The 15,724-nt window shown below is 53.1% G+C and overlaps 1 protein-coding gene across 1 annotated transcript in view; it reads left to right on the plus strand.

Annotated features, from left to right (window-relative positions):
• FSTL4 (follistatin like 4) overlaps nt 1-15,724 on the plus strand; it is a 437,526-nt gene that overhangs the window by 379,986 nt on the left and 41,816 nt on the right. The window contains exon 8 of the mRNA XM_027097696.1: nt 7,202-7,322. Coding sequence (XP_026953497.1) covers nt 7,202-7,322 — 121 coding nt within the window. The remainder of the gene's footprint in view (nt 1-7,201; nt 7,323-15,724) is intronic.

Consider the following 15,724-nt stretch of genomic DNA (forward strand, 5'->3'; position numbering starts at 1 on the left):
TGGGGGTCTCTGCCCTCCCAAATACCTCCACTGGCCTTTGCTTTCTCAGTGGCCTCCTCAGGATCACCCCTCTTTCCCCATAGTGTTACCGACCCGGGTTCTTGGCCTCTTTAATCAACAGAAATTGATCAGAGGCCAGACAAGAAATTCAGGTAAGGCTTTATTGGGGCCCCTGCTGCAGCAGCGGGGAGCGAGAACAAACAACAGGTTCCCTTGCTGACTCACTAGCTGAGCGGGGTGGAACCGGCGAGCTTGTTCTTTATATGCGGTGAGAGTAGGGATGTGTCCAGGGGGGTCAGGCTGGAGGGCCAGCTTATGTGGTTTGCCCACCCCTTCGGTGGTGGTGTGTGCAGAGGGCATGTGCAGTACCCTGCTTTTGCTCCCGACCCCTTGGTTTTGCTCCAGGCTCTTCAGAAGTGGCAGTTGGGTTTTTGGTCTCTTTGTATCTTTCGTCCAGAATTTGCCCCAACGGCAGCATGCACGCAGTTATTTTTAGTCCCACACAGTTTCTTTGTATTCTGTTGCTCGGGGAGAGGTGTGTCCAGGTGCAAGCACTGCAGCAAAGGGGCCCAGGTCCCAACCTATCTCAATAGTACTAGCTTCAAGGCTTTACTTGTGCTCAGTGACCTCTTCTGGCCCCATCTCAAAGGTACAGAGTCCCTCAGGAAGGTTCTGATCCAGCTTCCAGACCCTGAATGCAGAGCCCCAAGCCCTACGCAGGGGAGCTCACATTCAGGCTGTTTTCAGGCTTTATCTTTTAAGAACGATACTGTGGTGAACATCCTTATACACACCTCTTGGCACATTTGTGTAAGCAGCCCTGTAAGATAAGTTCTTAGAAGTGGAATAACTATATCCAAGAGTGGACGTGTTTTCAGTTTTTATGGATATTGCCAAATCTCCCTCCAAAAAAGTTGCACCAGTTTATACTCCCTCCAATGGTGTATAAGATTTTTAAACACCATAGCAGGAGAAAATTCCTGATTGCAAGCCTTGTTGGTCCCTGAAATGAGCCACGGAAGGAAATTTAATCAAATCCTCCCTGGGGTGTTTCCGGAACAGCAAGAATGCCTGTCAGCTGTCTTGACTGGGAGTGTGATCCAGGTTAGAGGAGCTGGTCGGCCCTCTAGGCCTGGGGACTCGTGATGCAAGGGGCCCCCGGGGGGAGGGTTGCAGGGTTCCCAGATGAAGGCAGCAGGTTCGAGACGCTGTGGAAGTTCAGTTGACCCTGCAGTGCAGTCTAGCGCCTGAGTCCCTTCCCACCCAGGCTGGGCACACGGGGCTGATCGGTTAAGGATCCGAAGCCCCATTCAGGGGCTCAGGCCTGCAACGCCCCGGAAGGCCCCAGGAGCTGCCACTCATCCACATGATAGACTCTATAGAGTCCTGGCCAGTCAAGAGGTGTCTGCCCTCTGGCCTCTGGGGATGGACGAGCTGGTGCTCAAAGCAATGTCTCTGGCGTGAGCCTTCTCGTACAGGTACCCAGGCCCCTGTGTGCACTCAGACACTCAAGCTTGTCCCCAGGGCAGAGGCTTAGCATCCACACAACTGGGTCAGAATCTCCCCCATTTGAGTTCTGGAACCCATTACAAAGTTAGAGACAGCAGTTCATACGAGAACGTCCTCAGTCTGATACCAATTTCAAGTTTGGGGAGTTCCCCAAACTACCTTTAGGTTTAATAATTTAACTAGAAGGACTCACAGAACTCACTGAGAGCTGTTATACTCACAGTCACGGTTTACTGTCAGGAAGGAGTACAGATTAAAGTCAGCCAGGAGCAGAAGCCCACAGGACAGAGTCCAGGAGGGTCCAAGTGCGGAGCTTCCATCGTCTCCTGGTGCGGTCATGGCTCCCGGCATAGACGTGTAACAACATACCTACCAGGGAAGCTCACCCAGGTCTGTGTCCAGAGCCTTCACTAGCACTCAATCCCATACTGCCCGCGTGGCTGAGCCCTCGTATCCAGCCAGGAGACAGGAGGCAGAGCTGGTCCCATGGGGTGCAGGGCTCCCATCGTAAATCACATTGTTAGATGCTCTGGTCTGCTCAAGCAAACAAAGGCACATCCCAAGGCCTAGAGTTCGCCTCCCAATAGCTGAGGGCAAAGGCCAGACTTCTCTCTGGGTAACGTTACTCCTTCACTTCACTCCCTATGGCTCCCCACGAGCCAGCACTCTAGGCTGACACACCTCCATTCATTCAGCAAACACTAACTGAGCACCCATTATGCACCAGGCGCCATGCCACACATGGGCACAGAGAGATCAGGTGCCTCCCCTCTGGCACTGACCACGTAAACCGCAGGCAGCAAGTGGCTGCACAGTCCGGGGGAAGCCCGGAGCCTCCCCACAGTGCCTTCTCCCACACCTGTGGCTCCCTGCCCTGGGCCAGGCCTGGGAGTGGGCAGGAGGACAGACCCACTCCAGGCTGCTCACACCGAACGTGACTGTCCATAGCAGCCTTCCCCTGGGGGCTCAGTGGCCACTTAGGCATTGCTTCAAGTTGCAGAGACTTCTTTTTTAAGAGGACTTTGATCAAGAGGACTGCTTCTGCAGGCCCTCGCAGAGTGACAGGTCTGTCCTCCGAGGGGCTAGAAGGAGGTGACCAACACGGGAACCCCAGTGTGAGTCCGAGGGGTCAGCTGTGTAGAGAGAGCAGGGGTTTGGAACACGTGTGTGCACACATGCTGTTTACTGCATGTGTTCACAAGGATGTTTGTCTGTGCCCACCAATGATGCATCTGGTCTTTGCTGGGTCTGGATGATGGATGTGTGTGTTCATGTGAGTGCAGACATCTCTGAGGACCGGCCGTCACCAAGGCGCCGCATCGCTCAGTGTTTGGGTGCATTTGTGCAGGTGGGATGCTAGGGTTAGTGAAGTTCTGGGGGCCAGAGTCAAACCAACCTGGGGGAAAAGACCCTCTCCTTTACTCCATCTCTCCAAAGAGAGCCAAGAGTGCGCCTGAGAAGGGCAGAGCTAGAAAAGCTCTGAATAAATGTTCCTAAACTTTGTAGCACTGACAGTACCATTAACCTAACCTCTGAAATCACTCTGGAGTCCTTGTGTCTAACGTTTAGTCACTAAATAATCAGCACTGATGGCTCATCTTCATATTACTTAGACCTGACTCACATGTATCACCATGACAACATCCCCCATCTTGCCTCTGCTTAAATATTGTTTAATACTGAAGTTTCGTTTAATTACTTTATTAAGGGCAGATACCTAGAAAATAGCTTTCTAAAAGGCAAAAAAAAACCGTATCTTTAAGTAAAACTGTCTCTTTTCCAAAGACAGATGTGCGTCAATACAAAGAATGGTCTCATCTGGCATCTGTTTATTTCTGGAAGGAACCTTGATTTTGCTAATACATTTCTACTCATCAGAGCAAAAGAAAAAAAAGCCATCCATAAAAAGACAGTTTCAGAGATGCAGTCAAGCACTGAGAGCAGCATTCAGACACACCTCAGAAAACCTTCAGGAGAAGAAGGATTGCAGGTTTAGTTTTATGTAATTTCATAAATCAATTTATAAAGTAATTTCCTTACATCCAATGAGGTAACTTTGATTTCTGTAGCCGGTATTCATGCTCTTTAATATGCACTTTTTTTCTATAATTATATGATGCCTATTGTTTCAGCCCAGAGCCATTATTTTATTTAGTACAGAGTCAGGTTCTCCCCAGGGCCTAACTCACAGGCTGATAATGAGTTAGGTGCTCAAAGCAGAGCCATAACGCATCCGGCAACCCCCACACCTCCACCCCTGAGCGATCACCCAAGGGATGTGCCTCTGCTCCCGGGAGAAGTGAGGAAAAACAGACAGAGAGGTTAAGCAACTCTGTTAGGGGCTCCCAGAAGCCATCAGCCTGATCTGGGACTACACACATGGGCTCTGCCTGCTGCACTGAGTTGAGCCCTCCCAGTGTGCCCAGGCCTGAGGATGCAGCGTGGAGAAGGGGGCAGGGTGGAAAGGCAGGGACAAGACTTGAGACCAGCTCTCTGCCTCCCCACCAGCCACTTGCTTTGGACCCCGGGTGATTGGTAACATTTGGGGGCACAGGAAGGCAGGAGGTGGGCGCCTCCATTGCCAAACCCAAAGAACGGGAACCAGGGCACAGCCCCTGCAGAGAGCCTAGCTCAGCGCCTTGTACAGTCTGCTCAGCGAATATCTACTGAGGGCTTACTCTGTGTCAGGCCCCGCTAGGCACTGGGGACACAGCAGGGAGCACCAGGCACGAGGGTGGAGCTCACATTCTAGTTGGGGAGACACGTGGCAAACAGTATGCTAAATGGGAGTAAGTGCGTGCCAGGTGCTCCACGGGGGTTACAGACAGGGCCGGCAGATAACATATGAGCGGACTTGAAGGAGGTAGAGCAAGACAGACTGATAGTCCTGGGGTAGTGGGACAACAAGGAGAAGGTTCCTGAGGGGGCAGAATGCCAGGCATGTTGGAGCAACACCAAGGGGCCACAGTGCTGGAGAGTAATGAGCAAGGGAGAGTGGAAGGAGACGGGGCAGAGAGGGGACGGCAGGTCATCCCTGCAGACCCTCTAGGGCTGGGACTCCGAGTGAGGGGGGCGTGGTCTGGCTGCGGCACAGAGGGGCAGAGGCGGAGGACCGTGCGTCTGGCCCACGGCAGTAGCAGTGGAGGTGGCGAGAGAAGGTCAGGCTCTGAATATATTGCGCAGGAGAGCTCTACTTTCTCACCCCACGGGGACTGGGCATTTGTTTTGCTTTATGGTTTTCAGGGTTTTTTCTGAGGCTTAAACAAAGCGACGTATGTCAGGATTCCCAGCACACAGTTAGCTCGTGGAGACTGTGAGCTGGTGTTATTACTGGGCACCACTCTGCAGTTGATCTGTGGGAACCTCAGCCTGGGGGCTTTTCTCAGCCTGGGGTCCCATGACCACCCAGCCCCACTGAGGTGGCAAGAAGAGCAGGGGGTGCCAGAACCTGAGACTGACTACGAGGAGGGCCCTCCTGTGAGGAAGGGCTGTGGGTATGAAGGCTCAAGAAGGCAGCACAGAGGGAAATGCCAGGGCATCCCCAGCACCAAACCCCTTACACACAGCTCTGGCGTTGCCCTTTGGGATGGAGTCTGTCCAGGAACCCACCAAGTGAGGTATTGAGGTTCCCCCAGGTGGGGCCGCACCCAGCTGCCCAGCCCTCTTTCGAGATGCCGTCCCACCGCTGAGACTCCAAGCAAAATGTATTTTCCTGCAGATTCAGGTTTTGACACAGGAGACAGCTTAGATGAGAAATATGTCAGCCCCAGAACGGACTGACCATTAACTTTTCATAAGCAACTCAGGTATGAGCCCTTTATGTCTCTGTTATGGCGCAGGACAAATAAGCTATCTGGTATTTTATTTTTATTAGGGAAGCTTCCACTGCGTGATAGGAATGGGGCTTTTTACAGCAGAGCAATGTTTCAGAGAAAACTCTAAGGGCTTCTTACAGCAGCCTTCTCCAGTATTTCACTCCACTGGGAGCACTTCTGAGTATTTTTTCCTTGATACTGAAAGCAGGCTGCATGCATCCACTCTCCACCTTCCAACCTGTGCCTTAACCCAAAACTCTCTTGGGCCTGCACCCTTCGTTGGGTTAATTAGCCCGAAAGCATCTTTAAAGGACTCATGATGGTTGTGGCCGGGCCCTTGGACAGTCCTTGTGCCACACTGACTGGTGGCCTTCCGTCCCTCCTGCCACGAGATTGCCTCTGTGGAAAAAGGAAGCTCAGGAAGGACAGGGAGAATGACGGGAGGGATGGTTTGGTGTTGTCTCCAGGGGGTCAGGAGGAGTTTTGCATCTTCTGTTAATAGTAAGAAAAGTAGCAGCCCCCATGTATGTCACACTTCCCACACTGGAAAATGTACTCGTGGGCATTCTCTTGCCAGATCTCCCCATCACCCCAGGAGGCAGATAGGGCATATAAATTGTCCACAACTTACAGGTGGGGAAGCCACCCCAGAGGGATGAGGGAACATTGGTCAGTGCCAGAGTTCAAGCTAAACCTGAGTATCTTGAGTGCCAGCACTGGGCTTCCCCCATCACGCCTCACAGCTAGTACTGCCCAGCCCTGTTTCTCACCAGGGAGCCAGGACCTCCTCTGTCCCATCAGCTCTGAGCACCACACCTCAGAGATGTTTGGTAGCTAAAGCCAAACATGATGAAAGGTCTCCCTGAAACACCGGTAATTCCATTCCCCAGCATGTCTGCACTTGGTGCCTGGACAGGGCCAGCGTTGTGCATTGTTCTGCAGGAGACAAGGCAGCTGGCTGGAAAGGCCCTGGGGGAGTGCTGTGTGCCCAGCGCTCACCAGGGGACTCTGACCAGCTCAAAGCCCCCTCCTGCCCATCCCTCCCCACATGCTGGCCAAATAGGATCCCACTCTGTGAGGCTGCAGAGGTCACAGGGACGGGGCTTACTGAGTCATTTCTCATGGAACCCCTGGCATCAGCCCCTCCTGCTCTCTAGTACATCCCTGCCCTTGTTTTTTGTTTGCCCTCATTTTCCTCAGAGTTCAATTTCCCTTCTCTTAGGTTACCCAGATCTCTGTAAGCTGCCTGAAATTATTTGGAGATGGAGGTGAGATCTAAACCAGTGGTAGGCAAACTATAGCCCATGGGCCAAAGGCAGCCCACCACATTTTTTTAAATAAAATTTCATTGGAACATAGTGATACTCATTAATTTAGGCATTGGTATGGCTATTTTCATGCTACAAGGCAGGGCTGAGTAGTTGACAGAAACCCTATGGCCCAGAAAGCCAAAAACATTTGCTATCTGGCCCTTTAAGAAAAAGATGGCTGACCCTAAAGGAGGCCGCCCTCCAGAGCTTCTCAACAGGTGGACAGGAGCTGAGGAAACGGGCCAAGCAGCAGCACAGGAGGGGCAGGTGAGCCCAGCTGTAGAAATGGAGAGGGAGGGTGCTGGGGAAGGTGTTCAAGCCAGACCTCACAGAGAAGGTGAACAAGATCTTAAACGGATGTATAGGGTCTGGGCAAGTAACACGGAAGAGACATGGAGGTCCTGCTGCCCAGCCCTGCAGGGAGCTCTGGTTGAGTAAGGGGGCCAGGCAGAAAGGAAGTCTCTCGCAGCTACAGGGTTTGTGTTTTTCTGCAAAACCAGAGACCTGGCTATGCTTCCCAGCTACTCAACAGAGAAGCCAATCTTGTTGTCTTCCTTGCCCAAGCAGGACTTTGGAGAGGACGACTCCCTCTACATCACCAAGGTGACCACCATCCACATGGGCAATTATACCTGCCATGCCTCTGGCTACGAGCAGCTGTTCCAGACCCACGTCCTGCAGGTGAATGGTTAGTAAATGGCTCCATGCATGTTGTCCCCCCACAGTGTTCCCAAACGCTGCTCAGAACAACCCTCCTCCCCTCCTGCATTCTGACTTCTTAAAGAAATACCTGACCCCAAAATGTCCCATCTTTCCTGTAAGTAAAGAGGGACTGGGGAGGGGGGTGGGCAGGCAGGGGCAGAGTCTGCCAACTCATTTCCTGGTCTGGCTTTCCCCAAAGCCTCCTCTGATGAAGTGAGTCAAGGTGGGAGGGGGTGAGTCACTTAGGCAGGTCGCACCCAGCATCTCCAGCAGGCCCCTGTAGAATGTGGAGTGTGCCCTGTAGGCGATGTTACCAAACCGAACTTGGGTCCACCCGCCTGCTCAAGGTAAAGCCCGTCTGCGGACACTGGATTGTGGTGAAGGAAAGTGCAGCGTTTACTGGAGGGCGCCAGGCAAGGAGTCCAGGCAGCTAGCGCTCAAAAGGACCCAACTCCCGAAGGCTTTCAGGGAGAGGTTTTCAAAGACAGGGGGTTGGGGGGGGGGGTGCTGTGGGGCGCGTGATAAGCTCGTGGACATTCTTTTGATTGGTTGGTGGTGAGGTAATCGGGAGTCAACACTGTCAACCTTCTGATTCCAACCGGTCTGGGTTCTATGTACTTGTGGACAGCACAGAGTTAACTTATTCCACCTGGTGGGGGTTTCAGTATCTGCAAAACAGCTCAAAGGACATGGCTCAGAATGTTATCTATAGTCCTTGAGGAGGAACTAAAGGTCCTTGACTTTGTTTAATGACTAAACTATTATTATTTTGTCTTGCTTAACTGTTTTCCTTTCTGCATTTTCTCACTTGTCTGATTAAATTTATTCTTTGGCACTCAGGGCAGGCCTGGGAGTCTAAAGGTTTTCTATAGACAAGAGGCAGGTGGAGGACATGGGGGTTGGGGAGGGAGTCTGTCCCGGGAAGGCCCCATAGGGTCCTGCTCGATTACAGTGACATGGAGATGGCAAGCTGTCGTGGTCTCGATCCAGTGAGAAGCAGACACTGTCTAGAACATGCCACTCCTCCTCCAGGTACTGTGGACCCGAATCACTTATCCAGTTGGGAGGCCTTACTTTCTGCAAAAGGGTCTGCTTCCCACCTCCCTCCCCCAGAGGCTTAAGGAGCCTCAGCTGGGGCCCAGCCAAGCGGAACCTCAGCAGGCTGCTTCTCTGCTTCCCCGTGTTGCCAGGACTCCCAGAAGCTGAGAAGAATTAACCCCTGCTGCTGACCACGTCAACAATTACAATAGTTCTCTGAGACGTTCTCTGGCCAGTCCCTGGGCTAACACGTCACATGGACTCTCCCCATCAGTATATTTTAACCCACTTTATGGATGAGTCTCTAGGTAAGGTCACTTTCCTGGTCACACCACTGGTAGGTGTCATTCTAGACCCAGCCTCTGTCACACGGCTGGCCACTCCAGCCATCACAACAAACAAGCCATCACAGTGCCATGGCAGATCAGCACTCCAGGGAAACTAGACGTGTCCAGCCACGCCCAGCTGGGCGTCACTGCTTTCACCAAGCAGGCCTGAGCAGGGCGTCTGTGCACCAGAGAATAACGTGAAAGCTCCAGGTCAGCCCCAGAGCCTTTGTGCCAGCTGTGTCCAGGGCTTCTGCTCTGATAAAGTATACACGGTGTTGAGAATAATTACATCACGAGGTTCAATGTCACTTACCTCTGGGATCCTGGGTGACAGGCCATTTAAGGACAACAGAGTGAGCTCAGCTTGCCTCTGCATTTGTCTTATAGGATGTTTTAGGGATTTTTATGTTCGTATGTGCCGAAGCCGTATTTTATTAGTATTTCCCTTGAGCTGGGACATATTTAATCCTTTGGGGCTTTGTGGCTGTGTTTGTTGCCTGAATCAGGGTGTACAATGAAGTTTCTGGATTTCATCAGAAATAACCCAGGGGTTCCCAGTTATAACACCCCTGGGTGAGTCATCCCAGGCTGCCATTCAGAGGCCAGCCTGGTGTGCAGCAGGCGGGCAGTGTCTGGGCCGCCCCCTGAGCAGGGCTGCTCCAGGGGCAGAGCGTGTACTCTGCAGTGTGAAGAGGCCTTTATCATCTATAGCTGGAAAGTGGTGCCCAGCCTTGTACAGTGTTGGTGAATGTGTGCTTACACAACTCCACACGGTTTGGCCCAGGTCCCTCGGGTCCTCAGACCAGCCTGAAAAAGGGAAATCACCCAGGATTCCCAGATCCTCCATCCAGCCCTTCGCATCCTGCCCCCATCTCATAAGAACCGAGGGTACAAGGAGAGGGCTTGAGCCTGGTCCCCTTCATTTCCTCCAGAACAAATCTGTGGGGAAGGGAGGGGATCCACCAGCCCAGGAACCAGAGTAACTCGTGAGTGAGAGCCTGTCCTCGCCTCAGGCGCCTGCAGGAGACTCTGTGGTCTTAAACACCTTTAATACACGAATGGCAGGTCCACGGTGCTGGGAGGGCCCTTCTGCCTCCTGTTCCCCCAGAATTCTGAGACAGAGCTCATGATGGGAGTGAGCCATTTCCTCCCTCCCGGTGCTGAATCCGGGAACAAGGCCCAGGCCCACGGACACCATGTGTTGCTGGGCTGAAAGTAGAGACTAGGCTGCTTCCTGTTGCTACCCGAGTGGGGAGTGGACTCTGTAGCTGGCACTGGACAGTTCTGTTCGAGCCTCCCCAGCCACTCCACTCCTACCCACCCCCCAGCCCAGCGATTGCTAAAGAGGCTGCTTAGGGCTAGGGGAGTCTAAATAGCAAAACCTCCCCACTGAGATCCAAAGAGAGGCCCCCTGAGATCCATTTCCTAGTTGCTGAGAGATTTAAGGCTTCTCTTCCAGCCCAAGTACTAGAGTCAGCGGCTGCATGCCGGGACCTCTGTATTTCGCGGTGGGCTTTCCACCTCATTCCATGGCTTACTTCGCTCAGTTCCATGACGGCTGGGCTGGGCCATTAGGGTGGGCCTCACTCCAGGAGCCCACAAGGTCCCTGCGCTGGGCTCACCCCCAGGCACGTGGGGGTGGCATTTGGGTCCATTAAGCAGCTCCCTCATGGGAGCACCATACTAAGGTAGATCTGGTGTTGCCTCCCAAGGACATGAGTCCATTGCCTGCTGACCAAGGAACAAGACACGAGGTTTTCAGAGTATTCCAGAAGTGAGGCATGCTGTGTTGACTGAGAGGGAAAACCTCCCTATCTGTGTGGGAAGATGTCATTGAAAGTAAAATGGTACGAAAGACACAATTACAGTAGGAACATTTACTGAATAATGACTGGGCACCATCTCTGTTTCACAGATGAGGAAACTAGCGCTCAGAGAGATCAAGTGATCTGCCCAGGAACCCCAGCCCTACAATTAGTATATAGCTGCAAAACGGATCTTGACACCAAAGCCTAGACTCTTGACGCCTTCTCCGCCCCATCCTCCCCTTTGGGACATTGCACTGTTGCTGTGGGTGAATCCAGATGTGGTCGTTCAGCAGGTCGGTGTTGATCTGCTGTCGAGGGGGAGCACACTGTGGGGGACCGGGGACGGGACCCCTGCCTCGTTTATCCCTGCCCCGGGTGCTGAGCTCACGCATGGTCAGAAACAGCTGGCTTAGCGAGCATCCAATGAAGGACCCACAGCGCAGATATAAGGGCAGGCCCCGCCCGCAGCAGGACTGAAGTTGATGACCTGCACGGCTTGGCCGTCCAGCTCCAGGTGGGCTTGGCAGATCACTGTGCAGATGCCCGATGCTGCTCAGGTTCCCAGGGGGAGGCCCAGGAGGGCTGGGCTGCTGAGGAAGGCTCACCGAGGCGGTGGGCACGGGGGGCTTCCAGGCAGGAGGACTGGGAAGGTGAGAAGGCACCGTCTGTGCTCAGGACAGAAGGAGCACTGCTTTGCTGAGGCATCTCGTGGAGAAGATGTGAGAAAGCTATAACAGATTCATCTGTGGGATTTGTTCCTTTTTGTCAGTCATCCCAAGCGTGAGTCAAAAGCATGAAAGATGTCCCAGAGCAGCTTGAGTAGAATTGGTGGGGTCACCCAGCTGTGCTGTGGGTGGTGGGATTTGGTCCCCTCTTGGCCTGGAAGATGGCCTGTGGCTTACTGAGCCGAGGCGGTGCCCAGGACACACAGACAGGGAACAATGTTCTGTCGTTTCCTTCTCCTTGCTTCTCCTCAGTCAGAGGGAGGACAAGAAGGGGAGGATGACGAAGCGGGGAGAGGAGGCCCTGCCAGCTCCCTGCCTCTCTGAGGGCTCAGAAGACTGCATGTGAATGGCAGGTGCTCTGGGGAGGCAATGTGTGGCCAGTGGGCCCAAGAGACGGGGATACCGCACATGCGAACAGGAGCTGGGTGGCGCTGTTCCACCCAAGGCACGGCGCAGACCCGCGCTGGAGACACCTCTGTCATAGGGTCAAGACATGAACTCTGAGCCAGAGAGACCTGGATTCAAGCCTAGTACCTATCCAAGTGCTGGTACTTCCTTGACATACATCTTTGGTGAGTAAACTCACCTGTAAAATGGGAATAACAATAGTGCCTCCTCCCTTATAGGCCTGATGAGATAGGATATGTGTCAAATGCTTGGGAAATGCCTGGCCAGATACAATTCAAAGTCCAAGATGGGACAGATATGGGGGAGGTTTTGTTTTGTCTCAAGCCATATTTAACTGTAGTTGGCGGACACAGATGATCTGAGCTGGTAGCCCCTCAGAGACCTTCCAGCTCATTATACAGATGGGAAAATCAAGACCCAGAGGAAGTTGCCAAGCCAGGAATAAAATACAGACTCCTCCCTGGAGCTGCCTCACGCCCTGGTGGCAGGGGCCGGGCTCCATATACAGGCTGGGCCACCATCTTCTGGAGCTTCTTCTCCGTCCAGGACTCTACCTTGACCTGGTTTGCTAAAGGAAGCCCTTCCAGGCAACTATTTCCTTTCTCAAATTATTAGTATAACTTCCCCATAGACCAGACCCCCCAGAGATGAGGCCCAAACACTGACATGATTTATAACTTCATGCAAACTTCCCACATTGCTTCCATAGGACGAACAGAAACTTCAGAAATAAATGATTAATCCATTAAATTAAAAACACCCTCAACCTCCCCACAGTTCAGACAAGTAGCAATTCATTCCCAAAGCACAATAGTAATCTCTCAAATCTGTCTATTACTCCAGCTTGGTACTTTGTGAATGTGCCTCTTACTTAAGACATATTTATGCTGCCTTTCACCTTGGAAATGATTGATGTTTCCCAAAGAAAATGTGCCTTTGTGTTGTGTATTGAAATATTTTCATGGGAAGGTTTTGCAAATTTAAAAGAAAATGAATGTGTTTATCCCAGATACATTAATTCGAATGCTTTTTAGTGTGTGAATTAACACAGAGGAAGAGGGGAGATCAGGGCCAGAGGAAAACAGTTGGGCCTTTGCCTTGCTGCTGGCAGAAAGCTGTGTCTCCACCCGATCCCTACCCTGGGAAGGGTAGTTTCTCACAAAGAAAATGCAGGACTTTTTCTGACAGGACCCTGGCCGAGCAGGGGCCAAGGGTACCAAGGTCTTTGATGCCTCCCTGCCCAGGGTTCTCCTTAGGCCCTCCCTGTCCTGGCAGGAGGCTGGATCAGGGCTCTGGCTGCAGTGCTCTCTTCAGAGCCCGGGGCCTGTTCCACACCAGCTGCAGTCTTAGCGATGCCTCATCACACGCGAGGAGGACAGTTGGGTCCTGGAGGCAGTGGCTGAGCTTCTACCCAAATGATGGGATGATTATTTTTTTCCCTCTAACATCCTATTGCCAGTTTTCAACTTAGCAAAGGTCAGGTCAGGGCAAAACGGGCTTCTCAGTGGAGCTCCTTGGTACTCCGGGGTTTGCCTTCCATGTCGCAGGCCCGCTCGTGCCAGGCATGGAGCTGGGAAGATCCGGGAGGCTACTGGCCCCGATCTAGCCAGGGGTCTGGGCCTGTGTGCAGGGCCCCCTCCCATTGCTGCTGACTGGGCTGCGCTTCTTTGGCCTCCTCTACGCCAATCCCTCAGGAACCGTAGGAGGGGAGGCCCAAGCCACTGGCTCACGGAGGGGCAGCAGCAGCTTCCATCCCCGGGAGTCCACCGTGCACGCTCACAGACGCACACACGCACGCACACTGGGACCCAGGCCCTGCCCCACCCCTCCCACGTGCCCCTGCCCCTGCCCCGTGAACTTCTCTCTCTCTGCCAGGCCCGCCCTGCCTCCTTGACTCCACTGCCCTGCACTGATTGTTCCCTTGGCTAAGAATCCTCCCTCCCACCCACCTCTCCCCGCTCCGCCCTGCCTTGCTGCCAACACCACCTCACCCTTCACTGTCGTCATCATTCATTCAATAAGCATTTACTGAGGTTCTCTGCATGCCACTCACCAGGCTGATCACTGAAAACAGCAGTGGACAGACCAAAATCCTCATCGTCATCGAGCAATTCAGAGGGTGGAAGATACTAAGGAGGAAAATTTTAAAACAGGAGGGGATAAGGAGACTCAGATAAAAGGTGGAAGCTTTAGGTATGACGGCAAGTAAAGGCCATACTGAAAAGATGACATTTGTGTCCACTTGGTGGGAAAGTCAAATATGCCTCCAAAGGATCTTGGTCTGAGCACCTGGAAAAGTAAAGGCCGTTCACTGAGAGGAGAGGATCGTGGAGGAGCAGGCTTGGAGAAGAAAGATCTGGAGCTCGTGGGGACGTGATAAACGTGTGATGTCGCGCAGCCCATGGGGTATCTAAGTCTGGAGTTGAAGGAAGAGGTTTGACTGGCGGTATACATTTCCGAGGCCTCACAGGGGAGCTTGTATTTAAAGTCAGTAGACCAGAATAGATGCTGAAGGAGTGCAGAGAGAGAATGTCCAGCAGCCGAGCACGACAGCGCTGAGAGCCTGGGGGATGAGAAAAAGCAGCAAGGAAGGCAGAGAAGAAGCCACAGAGACAGGAAAACTAGGAGTATGGTGTCTGGGGCCAAGTGGTGTCTGGGGCCAAGGAGGAGGAGTGATCAGCTGTGGTGAATGCCACCGGCAGGTCAGGGAAGGTGAGGAAAGAGAACTGGCCATTGGGTCAGGGTCGGTGTGGGGGGGGCAGGGCACTGTGGTCCAGAGCAGAGCCATTTCCACACGTGGTGGGGAAAGGTCTGCCTGGAGCTGGCTCCGGGGGGATGGGGAGGAGATGTGAGAGCCACCAAGTATGGACAACTCTCCATGGTGTTTCCAAGAAGAAAAACGGGGCAGAGTTGGGGAGAGAAGCTGGGGTAAAGAGGTTTGGGGATTTTTTTCCAAGATGGAAATTAAAAGTGTTTTATGGACTAATAGGAAAGATCCAGTAAAAAGGGGGAAACTGATGCAGGAGGGAGAGAGAAGTGCTAGAGGGACGTTGTGGACAGGACGTGAGGGGATGGAATCTAGGAATGAGGCTCGCGGGACAGGAAACTCAAAACTGGGTCCTTTTCTGGGGAATGGAAGGAGGATGGTCTGTCGGTGGCAACACCTGCCCCACCTCCCAGTCCATGGGGTAGGGGACGGGGCGGGGGGACAAGTGTGGGGAGAGAGAGCCACATCCACTTAAAAGGCTGCAAGAGAAGGAGTGTCACCAGGTTTCCATCTGAGCAAGAAGGTGAGGAACACTCACAGAGGAGTTTAAGGATAGAGGACGTTCTGCTGACGGCAGAACGTGAGTTCTAGAAGGCACAACAGAAGGTTTGGGGGATGATGGATGCCCCAACGGCCTAGGCTCTTGTAGACTGACAGGATCCCAAATCAAGGGCATGAGGGAAAGGGCCCTGATGGTCCTCAGTTGGAGATGAGGAGACTGGGGACAGGGGCCACTGGGAGGTGGAGGACACGGGGTTCTGAGGGCCATCTTTAGTCCTGCTGATGGAGGGATGGAGGTCCAAGGAGGAGTGGTCGTAGCCCCCAGGATGACTTTGGCTCCTGGAGACCTCCAGGCCAGCCAGGGTTTCCTCCTTCTCAGCAGACGTGAGCTGTCTTCTAACCCCTGCCACTGGAGGCCCAGGTGTCTTTGCCCAGCAGATAGTCCTTTGTTTTTAAGTGAATGGATGGTTCCACTCCCTTGACTTTCAGTCAGCTTTTGTCTTGTTGTAGAACAGCGCCACCTATTTCAGTTCATTCGGTCTGCAAGAGCTTCCAAGTCAGGGCTGACCCAGGGTCTCACCTGGAACCTGACAGGTAGAAGCAAATCCCCCAGCCCCAACCAAGACCTCCGGAATCAGACACTGTGGGGTGGGCCCAACATTGTTTTAACAAGAGCCCCCGCTCCAGCCAGGGGATGCAGATACACACTCAAGTGTGACAGGTTCCTGGGTCCACAGATTCCCATCAGAGGGCAGGACAGAGGCAAAGGCTAGTCTTCAAGGCTTGTGCTGGCCACTGGGCACCTCACTGAG

Source organism: Aethalodelphis obliquidens, unplaced genomic scaffold (assembly GCF_003676395.1).
Source record: "Aethalodelphis obliquidens isolate GAN/ISIS:26980383/991018 unplaced genomic scaffold, ASM367639v1 scaffold4, whole genome shotgun sequence".
Classification (NCBI taxonomy): domain Eukaryota; kingdom Metazoa; phylum Chordata; class Mammalia; order Artiodactyla; family Delphinidae; genus Aethalodelphis; species Aethalodelphis obliquidens.